Source organism: Strigops habroptila, chromosome W (assembly GCF_004027225.2).
Source record: "Strigops habroptila isolate Jane chromosome W, bStrHab1.2.pri, whole genome shotgun sequence".
Taxonomy (NCBI): domain Eukaryota; kingdom Metazoa; phylum Chordata; class Aves; order Psittaciformes; family Psittacidae; genus Strigops; species Strigops habroptila.
In genome coordinates, this window is record NC_044301.2 from 16,858,104 (window position 1) to 16,871,346 (window position 13,243).

Here is a 13,243-nt window from a genome sequence, read left to right on the forward strand (position 1 = left end):
CAAACACTGCAGCTAAACCAAATGGCCAGTTTGTGACAATGTCTGTTGCCCCTGTAAGCAAAAGCAAACGAGAGGCAAAAAGAGCAACACACGAAGCGAAGAAAGATGAAGACCCAATGCCATTACTACATGGAACAGCATCTGAACAAGAGTTACTACTACGTGGATCAGAGGAAGAGGAAGAAGAAGAAGAGGTGACTTCTCGACCCCGGACCTCAACCGAACTGTGGAATATGCGAAAAGATTTCACCCGTCTTCCAGGGGAGCACGTTGTCACCTGGTTGCTCCGATGCTGGGACAATGGGGCCGACGGTCACAAACTAGAAGGTAGGGAAGCCAAGCAGCTGGGATCATTTGCTAGGGAAGGAGGAATTGACAAAGCGATTGCAAGAGAGAAGCGAGCCCTCGGTCTTTGGAGGCGGCTCCTGGCAGCTGCGAAGGAAAGGTTTCCCTACAAAGACGATATTATGTGTCGCTCAGCCAACTGGACCACGATAGAGAAAGGCATCCAGTCCCTGAGGGAATCAGCCATTATAGAGATGATCTATCGTAAGCCGGATGCCAGGAACACATCCGTAGATCCAGATGAAGTCGAATGTACACGACCCATGTGGCGGAAACTTACACGGAGTGCACCATCATCATATGCCCACACATTGGCATCAATGACCTGGAATGACAGAATATCACCAACAGTGGATTGCCTGATTCGTCAACTCCGAGAGTCCGAAGACAATCTCACCCCTTCCATCATTTCAGCTGTGGAAAAACTGTCCCAGGAGGTCAAACAATTGAGAGACGATTTCTCCGATCTATCCAGCTCCCCACGCGTACCAACCCATGTCTCAGCTATTAACAGAAGGCGCCCTACTGCTTGAAAAAGAAAACATAGGAGATACACGCCACGTGCCACCCTATGGTTTTACCTGCGGGATCACGGAGAAGACATGAGAAAGTGGGATGGAAAACCTACCTCAGTTCTGGGGGAACGGGTGTGTGAACTGAAGAGGAGAACAATGGTCAAGGATGATCCTCCCAGGAAAGTTGCTGCTCCAGTCTCTGGTGAGCAGTTTCCCAGATGGAGTGGAAGAACTAATTTTACTCCAGCTCCTGTGATAAGGAATACGAATCCCTTTCGACAAGACATAAGTGGACAATCTTGTGATCACTATTAGAGGGGCCCTGCCTCCATCCAGGTGGAGGAGAGGGACAATAAGGTTTACTGGACTGTGTGGATCAGAAGGCCAAGCACATGAATCCCACAGAAGTATAAGGATCTAGTAGATATCGGTGCACAGTGTACCCTGATGCCATCAAGGTATCAAGGCGTGAAACCCATTTATATTTCTGGAGTGACAGGAGGATCCCAAGCGTTAACTGTACTGGAGGCTGAAATCAGCCTGACTGGGAGGAAGTGGCAAAAGCACCCCATTGTGAATGGTCCAGGGGCTCCATGCATCCTAGGCATAGACTATCTCAGGAGAGGGTACTTCAAAGACCCAAAAGGGTCTAGATGGGCTTTTGGTATCGCTGCCTTGGAGACAGAGGAAATTAAGCAGCTGTCCATCTTGCCTTGTCACTCTGAGAATCCTTCTGTTGTGGGGTTGCTGAAGGTCGAAGAACAAGTGCCAATCGCGACCACAACAGCGCACCGGTGGCAATATCGCACCAACCAAGACTCCCTGATTCCCATCCATAAGCTGATCCGCAGACTGGAGAGCCAAGGAGTGATCAGCAGGACCCGCTCACCCTTTAATAGCCCCACATGTCCAGTGCAAAAGTCTAATGGAGAGTGGAGACCAACAGTAGACTATCATGGCCTGCACGAAGTCACACCACCATTGAGTGCTGCCGTACCAGACAAGCTAGAACTTCAATATGAACTGGAGTCAAAGGCAGCCAAGTGGGATGCCACAAGTGATATTGCCAATGCATTTTTCTCAATCCCTTTGGCAGCAGAATGCAGGCCACAGTTCGCTTTTACTTGGAGGGGCGTCCAGTACACTTAGAACCGACTGCCCCAGGGGTGGAAACACAGCCCTACCATCTGCCATGGATTGATCCAGACTGCACTGGAACAAGGGCAAGCTCCAGAACACCTGCAATACATTGATGACATCATCATGTGGGGTGATACAGTGGAAGAAGTTTTTGAGAAAGGGAGAAAGATAATCCAAATCCTGCTGAAGGCCGGTTTTGCCATAAAATGGAGTAAGGTCAAGGGACCTGCACAGGAGATTCAATTTTTGGGAAAAAAATGGCAAGATGGATGTCGCCAGATCCCCACAGATGTGATCAACAAGATAACAGCAATGTCTCCACCAACTAACAAGAAAGAAACACAAGCTTTCTTAGGTGATGTGGGGTTCTGGAGAATGCACATCCCAAATTACGGTCTGATTGTAAGCCCTCTCTCTCACGTGACCCGGAAGAAGAATGATTTTAAATGGGGCCCTGAGCAACAACAAGCCTTTGAACAAATTAAACAAGAAATAGTTCATGCAGTAGCCCTTGGACCAGTCTGGACTGGGCCAGATGTGAAAAATGTGCTCTATAGCGCAGCTGGGGAGAATCGTCCTACCTGGAGCCTCTGGCAGAAAGCTCCAGGGGAGACTCGAGGTCGACCCCTTGGCTTTTGGAGTCGGGGATATAAAGGAACCGAGACCAGCTCCACTCTTATTGAAAAAGAGATACTGGCAGCCTATGAAGGGGTTCGAGCTGCCTCAGGAGTGATTGGCACTGAAGCGCAGTTCCTGCTGGCACCCCGATTGCCTGTGCTGGGCTGGATTTTGAAAGGCAGGGTCTCCTCTACACATGATACAACTGATGCTACATGGAGTAAATGGGCCGCACTAATTACACAATGAGTTCGAAGAGGAAATCCCAGTCGTCCAGGAATTCTAGAAGTCATCATGGACTGGCCAGAGAGCAAAAATTTTGGCATGCCACCAGAAGAGAAGGTGATGCATGCTGAAGAGGCCCCACCATATAATGAACTGTCAGAGAGTGAAAAGCAATATGCCTTGTTTACTGATGGGTCCTGCCCTATTGTGAGAAAGCATTGGAGATGGAAGGCAGCTGTGTGGAGTCCCCTATGACAAGCTGCAGAAACTGCTGAAGAAGAGGGTGAATTGAGTCAGTTTGCAGAGGTGAAAGCCATCCAGCTGGCCTTGGACATTGCTGAACGAGAAAAATGGCCAGTACTTTATCTCTATACTGACTCATGGATGGTGACAAATGCCCTGTGGGGGTGGTTGCAGCAATGGAAGCAGAGCAACTGGCAACACAGAGGTAAACCCATCTGGGCTGCTGCACTGTGGCAAAATATCGCTGCTCGGGTGCAGAACCTGGTGGTGAAGGTACGCCACGTAGATGCTCATGTACCCAAGAGTCAGGCCACTGAGGAACACCAGAACAACCAGCGAGTGGATAAAGCTGCTAAGATTCAAGTGGCTCAGATGGACTTAGATTGGCAACATAAGGGTGAATTATTTTTAGCCTGGTGGGCCCATGACACCTCAGGCCATCAAGGCAGAGATGCAACATACAGATGGGCTCGTGATCGAGGGGCGGACTTAACGATGGACACTATTGCCCAGGTTATTCACGAATGTGAAACGTGCTGCACTTAAGCAAGCCAAACGGTTAAAGCCCCTCTGGCATGGAGGACGATGGCTGAAGTACAAATATGGGGAGGGAGACTTGGCAAATTAACTATATCACGCTCCCACCGACCCGCCAAGGCAAGTGCCATGTGCTTACCATGGTGGAAGCAACCACCGGATGGCTGGAAACATACGCTGTGCACCACGCCACTGCCCGGAACACTATCCTGGGCCTTGAGAAACAAGTTTTGTGGCAACACGGCACCCCAGAGAGAATTGAGTCAGACAATGGGACTCATTTCCAGAACAACCTTATAGACACTTGGGCCAAAGAGCATGGCATTGAGTGGGTATATCACATCCCCTACCATGCACCAGCCTCTGGGAAAATCAAACGGTACAATGGGCTGTTAAAAACTACACTGAGAGCAATGGGTGGTGGGACTTTCAAACACTGGGATACACATTTACCAAAAGCCACCTGGTTGGTCAACACTAGGGGATCTGCCAACAGGGCTGGCCCAGCCCAATCAGAACTTTTATGTCCTGTAGAGGGGGATAAAGTTCCTGTGGTGCACATAAAGAATTTGTTGGGGAAGACAGTCTGGGTTATTCCTGCTTCAGGTAAAGGCAAACCCACTCGTGGGGTTGCTTTTGCTCAGGGACCTGGATATACTTGGTGGGTAATGCGGGAAGATGGGGAAGTCCTATGTGTACCTCAAGGGGATTTAATCTTGGGGGAAAACAGCCAATCAACTCAAATGTATGCTGTTGCCTGCTCTATAACACTTTTATAGCCCACCAGCTAGATATCTTCAGGTCGCCAGCAACTGACCCTGACTTCCCTCCGATCATCACCTCAACAAAGAATGAATTTTGAGGAAACCAGACGAGCTCAGCAGTGACCAGAAGAGTTTGGCGGTGTCATCAGCAGGGAACAACCCAACACTACACACCATCCCTCCTGCCCTGAAAGACTATTACAAGAGATGGAGCCTGTCATCATGGACTGGATGAGTTCAACAATTTTACAGGGATTGGTCCATGGACTAGGGAATGATATCTTTCTCTTTGTGTGTGGGTGTATATATATGTGTATATATGGGACAGGGGCGATGGTGTGTTGAGAGATGTGGGATCTGAGCATGACATGAATGGTATGGAATAAGGGGTGGATACTGTCCTGGGTTCAGCTGTAGCAGTCATTTTTCTCCTTCTTAGTAGCTGGTACAGTGCTGTGTTTTTTGACTTTCAGCCTGGGAACAATGCTGATAACACTGATGTTTTTAGTTGTTGCTAAGTAATGTTTACTCTGACCAAGGACTTTCTCAGTCTCATGCTTTGCCAGGGAGGAGGGGAAGCCGGGAGGAAGCAGAGACAGGACACCTGACCCAAACTAGCCAAAGGGGTATTCCATACCATAGCATGTCATGCCCAGTATAGAAACCGGGGGGAGTTACCCAGAAGGCCCAGATCACTGCTCAGGTCGGGCTGGGTATCGGTCAGTGGGTGGCGAGCAATTGTATCCTCTCCCCTTGTTATTTCACTAATCATTATTATCATTGGTGGTAGCAGTAGTGGTTTTGTATTATACCTTAGTTATGGGACTGCTCTTATCTCAACCCGTGGGAGTTACATTCTTCCGATTCTCCTCCCCATCCCTCCGGGAGCAGGGGGAGGAAGAAGGGGGGGAGTGAGCGAGCGACTGCATGGTTCCATGTTACCAGCTGGGCTTCAACCACAACACTGCTACTAGGCAGCACTGAAGTCTGCCCTATTTTCTCCATCACTACAGCAGCTTTCCAAGAATATATTTTCCCATCATGGATTTGTTTCCTCTCCTATGATCATTACACATTACAACGATGCTTGGTGATCTACCCCCACAGCCCTGCATCTCAACTCTCTTAGACCTCAGAGCTGCCATAAATCTTATAGCAGCAACATCAGAGTAAAGCTTCAGAAAATGACAATTCAATCACTGCTCCATACAAATACCTCATTAAGCACCAGAAAAATGTGTTATTAATGTGAACCCCTCTCTCTACATATATGTAACCTCACAGTTATGGATGGGTCTCAGCACACAAGTGATTACAAACTTATCTGCAAGAGAATGTGTCTACAGCTATGTAAGATGGCAAGTCCTTATGCAACAGAAGCAGCTCTGCATGTTTATTTGCACACGGTATTCATTTTTATGCACATAGTAAGAAGACCGATTACTACAAAAGCAATTTTCACTGGTTAGTTTTTTTGCTGCTAAACCTATACATGCTGTTTGTTCTTGATTCTCCTGCTTCTTCTAACTTACCTGCAGATACTGATTCTAAGTGAACTAAATACTGCTACTCTTATTATTTTTTCATTCATGGAGCAGAACAAATTGCCAGCTCTCCAAGAATACATATGATCATATTTTAGTTGTTAAAGAGCATTAACTTTTTAATTTAAGAACTAAGGCTCTTAGTTGAAGACCATTTGCCTGGTGTAATTTTAATTAATTTCTAAATTGGAGAAACACTGGCTTAAGACATACAAAATGGAATGTCTAAAATGCAGAATCAAGGACTGTCAAACTACTGAAACTGCTCCACCTCGTTAAACCCCACCTATACTTCTCAACACTGTGGTACTACATCATCTTGTACAGGACACACATGGAACGCCTCCTGAGATGCATAACACTGAAGCTCAAAGGGAGAAAAGGATGGAGTTAGGGAGAAAGGAGGGCGGGTATTCAGAGGAAAGACACACAAATTAGAAAACTTTTGGTAATTCATAAGTATAAAATGCAAAGTCCAAAATAATCCCTGCTGTTCTGAGGCTTCAAGTATTAGTTATTTTTGCAGTTTGGTATTTTTATTAAATGCGCACTGAAATATGAATCTTTCAGCTAATAGAACGTGTAGGTAGACAGCATTCTTTTTGGCATTATTTCATTACTTCCACAAACAATGATGCCAGAAAAACAAAATCTAAATTCGGTGCAACTACCCAAACAGACAATTCAAGAGGGGAAAAAACATGAAAAACAGCATTCCCCAGAGAAGCTGCTATTTATTACTACTGTTACGAAGCTTAAAACCTATCTATCACCTTGGAAATTTTACTGATAAAATTTCACAGTAGATTTATGCCATTTTATGCTTTAGTTCGTATGAAACTAACAACTTTATTCTTTGCAGCCCCAGCTTTGGTAAAACTTTTACTTGTGATTCAGAGTGAGAGCCTGCATCAGGTGGCAGTACTAAACCTCATCTGAATTAAGAGAATACCCAAAAATCTGTGTACAGTAACAGATGGAAAACAGCAGCATGAGATGAATTTTCAAAGGGAGCATTTGGTAGCCAAGCTAAAATCTAGTACCATTAGTAGTCAGCTAAAAACATTCAATAACAGAAGTAACACATTACTCACTTATCAATATTCTTCAGTGTCCCTTGGCAGTGTGTATTAGAGTTCAAAACATGGAAGAAAAAGCCACTCTCCTAGAAAGTAATGGACAGGTGGGAAAACTACAGAAGTCTCCTTGCTCACAGGTCATGTACAGATGATTGCAAGCTACTGGATTGTTATGACTTACATGACCATTGAACCATATCGTATGATAGGCTTTTGTGCTCTTATCCCACTACAAGTGCCAAAGAAAATTTATTAGTTTCAACTTCCATTCTTAAACCAAACACAGTTTAACTCATTTTTGTTTGCAACTTTTATGAGCTAATAGCTCAAAAAATGGTTACTTAGCACAGATCAGCTAATTAGCAGCAGACAGTTGAGGCACAGAGCTCCCCTCTACCCCCTCACGTTAATGCATGCATGGAGCTGTTGCAAGGAATCATGTAAGTGCTACTCATCCACTTCGGTGCAAAACAGGCCCACGTGGCTTAAACTGTTGATGAAGGGTTCAGTATCTAATGCAGAACGGAGATAAAAATCCCCTAAATATTTGCTTGCTCCTATTTTTTTCTCCACTGGAAAATAGTTGAGCAGCAAATACTTCTGGAGGAGCTTGAGGGTTCCTGGGGATTTGCAGAGATTCCAGCTGAAGCATGACAATGCCTGTTGATGCTCAAGAGGCAGCAGTTACTCTTCTGCACCAAAATGCTGCTGAGGGTGTGAAGAAAAACAACCCCAGCACTTCACTATTTGTTTTCAAGGAAAGTCTAAAAGCAGGGCCTAGAGTACAGTTAGTTAAAAACAAAAAAATTGGATGCTAAAGTGATTTCCTACATACACATGTGCAGCCACAACCACTTTGGCAGAACTGAGAATATCCCAAATATGACATACAAATACTACATATACAAATATGTACTATGTCATAGTACAGATATCTTTATATAAAGTTATCTTGATTTCAACAACAAAAAATTTGATTAAATCATGCTTTTCTTCCCTATCTTGTGCTCTCACACACCTCAACAAACATGTATCACGTTCCCATATATATGCACAGACATGCGTACACACATTTATAAACACCTACTTTTAGAAAACCTTTCTTCCAGCATAGCCTTACTCTGCATGTTCTAATGCAACTGTTCAGATGATCAGCAAGACTCCACTTACAGACATTTAGAGTGTGGAAGTTTTTTACTCCTCCCGAGTTTACAGGGTTTTATTCCATGACTATTTTAGCATGAAACACGGCTGAATGGCACTGTTGTATGAAACTTGCCTCTCCTGTCTAACATGGGAGGATCAGGAAAATACAGTCATCCAATCATTTCCCTTAAAACCAGCATGAACGCACAACATTTTAAACTACATGGCTTGGTTCTATTTAAGAAAGGGAGATGCAATTTGTGGAATACTTGTTATGAATAGATATTTCAAGGGGAAAAATAATGGTACTAGGCTATAATATTGTCCTGTGTTCAGCTGTAGCAGTCATTTTTCTCCTTCTTAGTAGCTGGTGCAGTGCTATGTTTTCGACTTTAGCCTGAGAACAACGATAACACCGATGTTTTTAGTTCTTGCTAAGTAATGTTTACTCTGGCCAAGGACTTTCTCAGCCTCTCATGCTCTGTCAGTGAGGAGGGGCACAGGAAGCCAGGAGGAAGCAGAGACAGGACACCTGACCCAAACTAGCCAAAGGGGTATTCCATACCATGGCATGTCATGCCCAGTATATAAACTGGGGGGAGTTACCCAGAAGGCCGAGATCACTGCTCAGGTCGGGCTGGGTATCGGTCAGCGGGTGGTGAGTAATTGTATCCTCTCCCCTTGTTATTCCCCTTATCATTATTATTATTGGTGGTAGTAGTAGTGGTTTTGTATTATACCTTATTTACTGGACTGTTCTTATCTCAACCTATGGGATTTACATTCTTTCAATTCTCCTCCCCATCCCTTCGGGAGCAGGGGGAGAAGAAGGGGGGGAGCCAGCAAGCAGCTGCGTGGTTCTGAGTTACTGGCTGGGCTTAAACCATGACAAATATTCTTTAAAAAGTAACTTAATCTACATGTCACACTCAGAGTGACATAAACCACCCAATATTAGTCTTTAAAGATGTAATTTGGACAGCAGTATTTCACAAAGAAGAAAAAAAGAACAATAAGTCTCAAAGGTTCTGACATGTCTCAAAAAAAAAAAATAAAAAAATCACCTTTCCTACTCTCACTTCTGTAGAAGTATTTCTGATTAAAGTCTCAGTAAAGAACACTTAAAGTGTTGGTGTTTTTTATTTTTTGAACACAAGTCAGTCTTGGGTGACATGGTTTAGTGTGTGGTGTCCCTGCCTATGGCCATGGTTCTTTCCAACCCTAACTATTCTACTATTCTACAGATTGCTTCCCTGCACAAATACTGTATGTGGTCAAAAGCTCAAAGTACTGGTAGCTTTCTCAAAGCCTTTATGTTCAAGAACTTTCATGATGTGAGCTGCTTCACTTCAGGGCAGTGTTCACGTTCTAGCCGTATGTCTCACAATTTATTAATATTCAACAGGAACAAAAAAAAAAATTCATAACACATCCAAAGTGGCCTGGCTAGGAAGCTTCTTACAGGAATATTTTTGTGCTGTGGATATTTAATATAGCTCAACATTTAGTAAAGTGTAGCTGAGATAAATTGTCAGGAATTCTGCTGATACCCAACACAGAAATTCTGCTAATTTAATCACTTACTGACTCATCACTCAAAGTAAAAGCTTTTTCTTACCTCATGTATGCATAAGCACCTAATAAAGCCATCTTATCAAAAAGAACAAAAGGAGATGCGAAAGATCTGTTTCTCCCAAGACAGCCATATAATGAAAAAATAGCTGCTTAAGCCTCTGCAATAAATGTTCTTCAGTTTGCATGGACTGCAGTCCACATCTGGCCACAGTGACAGTTCATAACAGAGAAAAGAACATACTGTACACAATCTAATCAATCCAGTTAGTAGATGTGAGAGTGAAGAAGCTAAAGACAAGAAGGTATAAACCGCAGGGATAAAGCATCTCGCAGGAGTAATGAAATAAGCTTGGGCAAATACTTTGAGTCCACAGACAAAATACTTAGCTTACGTTTTATCATTTTGCAAGATGTTTATTTAAACAGAAAGACCAGAACAGATTTTGCTCTTTAAACCAGCCACTAATAACATGAGATCATTCCAACTGCAACATTAAAGACCAAAGTAAAATAATGCTTAAAACTCAGTTCTGTTCCTACCTGCCCATCTTGACCCACATGAACTTGATGTATCTGCAGGTTTCCCTGTAAAATAAGAGCAGTGACAATAAACATGACTTTGGAATTTTAAAAGTTGCTCTGTCCTGAGAAGGGCCTGTTTCTCATCTCATTATTAAACAACTTCAATATTAAGGAAATCTATTAAATTAGGAAATACTGCTCAGGGTTATCTTGGCAATCCAGCTACAATTCGATGGTCAGCACTTAAACCACAGAGGATAAACAGACTAAAAAGCAAGGAGGCTTTTCAGCACCAGCATGTTTTGCTTTTTGAAAGTTACTGTATGATGTACAGTATTTTTATGCAGAGTTTATTTGCATGGCTTTTGAGGTAAGATTTGGGGTTTTCCTTATTTATATAAAACTGCAATTTTAAGTCAAACCCTTACTAAACAGTATAACACTTTTACATGTATGGAGCACTATTTACTATTGGTTGTTATAAAGTTAATGCCTGTGCTAACAGATTTTATCAAAATTCAATACCAAAGACCAACATAGTCCTGTCACAGGGATTACATCTATTACAAAAAATTCTCAATATTGTAAAGTATTTTAAAGGAAACTGTAGTTACAAAGTCTAAAAAGGACAGCAGTATCTTTACAAAATGAAGCTTTAATTCATGTTCAGATATGTCTTTTCAGAAGTATATTTGAATTATAAACACAGCTTCCCAAACACTTGCAGTGAAATAGCACATTTCTTTGAGGAAAAAAGCGCCAATTCTTTGATTTGCATATTTTCTGCATTTTCTCTTACTGGCAGCATTTCCTCTTATTTGAAGCTGTGTACACTGTAATAAATTTAAAACCTGGTTTTTTTATCTGTCACGGACAAATGTCCTTAAAAGTCTTACATATGGGAACTTCAGAGGAAGCCAATGGACACTTCGGGATCAATTAGAATTGGTATCTGCTGAATCATAATTTTTTCAGTGTCTCTTTACCCAAGAACTGCTTCAGTTTTATTGTAGTACACTATACATTCCTTTAGACCCAGAACATTTTGATCCTTCCTTATTTCTCTCTAGGTCTGACAAGCTCTTCAAAGGAGACTGCTTTAACTATAAGATTTATATAATATTTACAATAATATTTTTTCTACAGTAGCTCCCTATGTTAACAGTACTCTGCACCAAAAGTGGTTTTATGAGATGTGATTTAAGGTACTTTGGAAATGGATTAAACCAACCCACAAGAAGATGTGCTTAACACTGAGTAAAACACACTACAGGGAAATCATAGATTAAAATTGTAGGCTGCATTTATGTTTAACCTTATTTTGCTATTGCTTCTTCATGTAAATGAAGTGCGCAAGAAATCTAACAGCAGTCTTAGCAGTTAGGAGTCTCTACACATTCTTAAATAACCAACAACAGCACTCTCACCCAGGTAAATTCAGCTGGCTTTAACAGCTGTTTTGCCTGAGTAGGGGGGGAAAAAAAAGTCAAAATTAGAGGGTTCACTACTGGATTTATCCATTTCCATTCTAGTATACTATTTTTATGGAAAAAATTATGAAGTGAAAATAATGCAGTGTCAGATTACTTGATCAGTATCGAAAGTAAATTCACTTCATTCTGCAATGTATCTTTACTAGACAAAGTCTGAAGGTTTCTCCAAGTCCTGTTCAACAGTTAAAGACGCTGAGTATTCTGAACACAGAGTTCATAAACCTAACTAAAATAATTTCATTTCTCAAAGGCAGTGCAAATACCTAAGCTGGTTTCCTATAATACTCTAAGTACTAAATTTCCAACAAAGACCATCAGCCATATACAACAATCATTCATGTAACATACAGAGCTGTCTTGGTTGGTCAAGCAAACAAAAAGAAATACACAACCCCCCCCCCCCCCCCCCCGAGACAGAAACAGCATATTGCATTTACTGCCATAAAGCACATTTCATCCTGGCTCCACCACATGCTCTCACTTCTACCCCCACTGGTCTGAGTATTGTAACAGATCCCTGAGGTTCAGTTTTAGAATTGGGGCCCTAAGTTCTGGCCAACATCTGATCAACAGGCACCCAAACTTTTGGCTCACCTCACTGTCCTGCGTGATTTGGACTTGCTCACCTTGAGGAACTTGGGCTATGTGGAGATGGCCCTGTGGGATCCGCAACAAAAGAAAACACCAAGAAGCATCAGAAGACAATCATAACTAGAGGAAGAGGCTATTACTTTGGATTCAATACAGCTTAACGTATGGAAACAAAATGCTTATTCAATGAAAACCACTAAAGACAGCTTTAAAAATAATAAAGTGCATACATATTTCCCCATCTTGTTATGCAAAGTATAAGCAGAGGGACTTTGAAGAAAGAATGGTTCATTTTCACATAAGATGAAAGAAAGTAGGCATAATAATAAACAACATTTATGTAGCACATTTCTCTATAGATAAAGTGTCTGCATTTTTGATTGATACACAAAGTATGGGACTAACTTGCTTTGGCAGATTAACATTGTGCCTGAAACATTAATCCCATTTAAAGACCTTGGAAACTCAGTTCTTAAAACAAATATGCCAAGACTACCTACTTGCTAAGAGTGAGATTTGAAAAAGTATTTGTAAGTGTCCATAGATCTTTGTGCATTCACATAGTTATAATTTAGTACCATGCTAAAGACTCCCAGGCTGCTGTAAATTAGCATGAAATCATTAATTTGAATGCAGTTACACTGGTTTATGTTAGTGGAGAATCTGCCTTAAGAGTTTTAATAACGTTAATACTTTGTATTGCTGACCATACCCACCACTTCAGAACAGTACCAAGCCTACCATTTGATCAAAACACAGATAAGAGTGGACAGAATTCCTTGTGCATCCTGACTAGCCCAGCAAAGTCTTTGCTACTGTGATTTACCTGAAGGGAGATTGGATTCTAAATAACCTACTTCAGGGTTTATAAGGCTTTGCGTTCATTTTAATATGCCTGCATGAGAC

General features: G+C 42.2%; 1 protein-coding gene across 16 annotated transcripts in view; it reads right to left on the reverse strand.

The window, feature by feature from the left end:
* Positions 1–13,243, reverse strand: part of LOC115618974 (protein BANP-like) — a 186,603-nt gene that overhangs the window by 80,263 nt on the left and 93,097 nt on the right. For 10 of the 16 annotated variants that reach the window (XM_030510974.1, XM_030510982.1, XM_030510973.1 and 7 more), the window contains 2 exons: positions 12,341–12,412; positions 10,272–10,316 (listed from right to left, as the gene is read on the reverse strand). In XM_030510974.1, the coding sequence (XP_030366834.1) occupies positions 10,272–10,316; positions 12,341–12,412 (117 nt within the window). Of the gene's footprint in view, positions 1–6,751; positions 6,892–10,271; positions 10,317–12,340; positions 12,413–13,243 lie in introns of those variants that run through there. The other 6 variants (XM_030510985.1, XM_030510975.1, XM_030510970.1 and 3 more) reach the window with 4 other exon arrangements.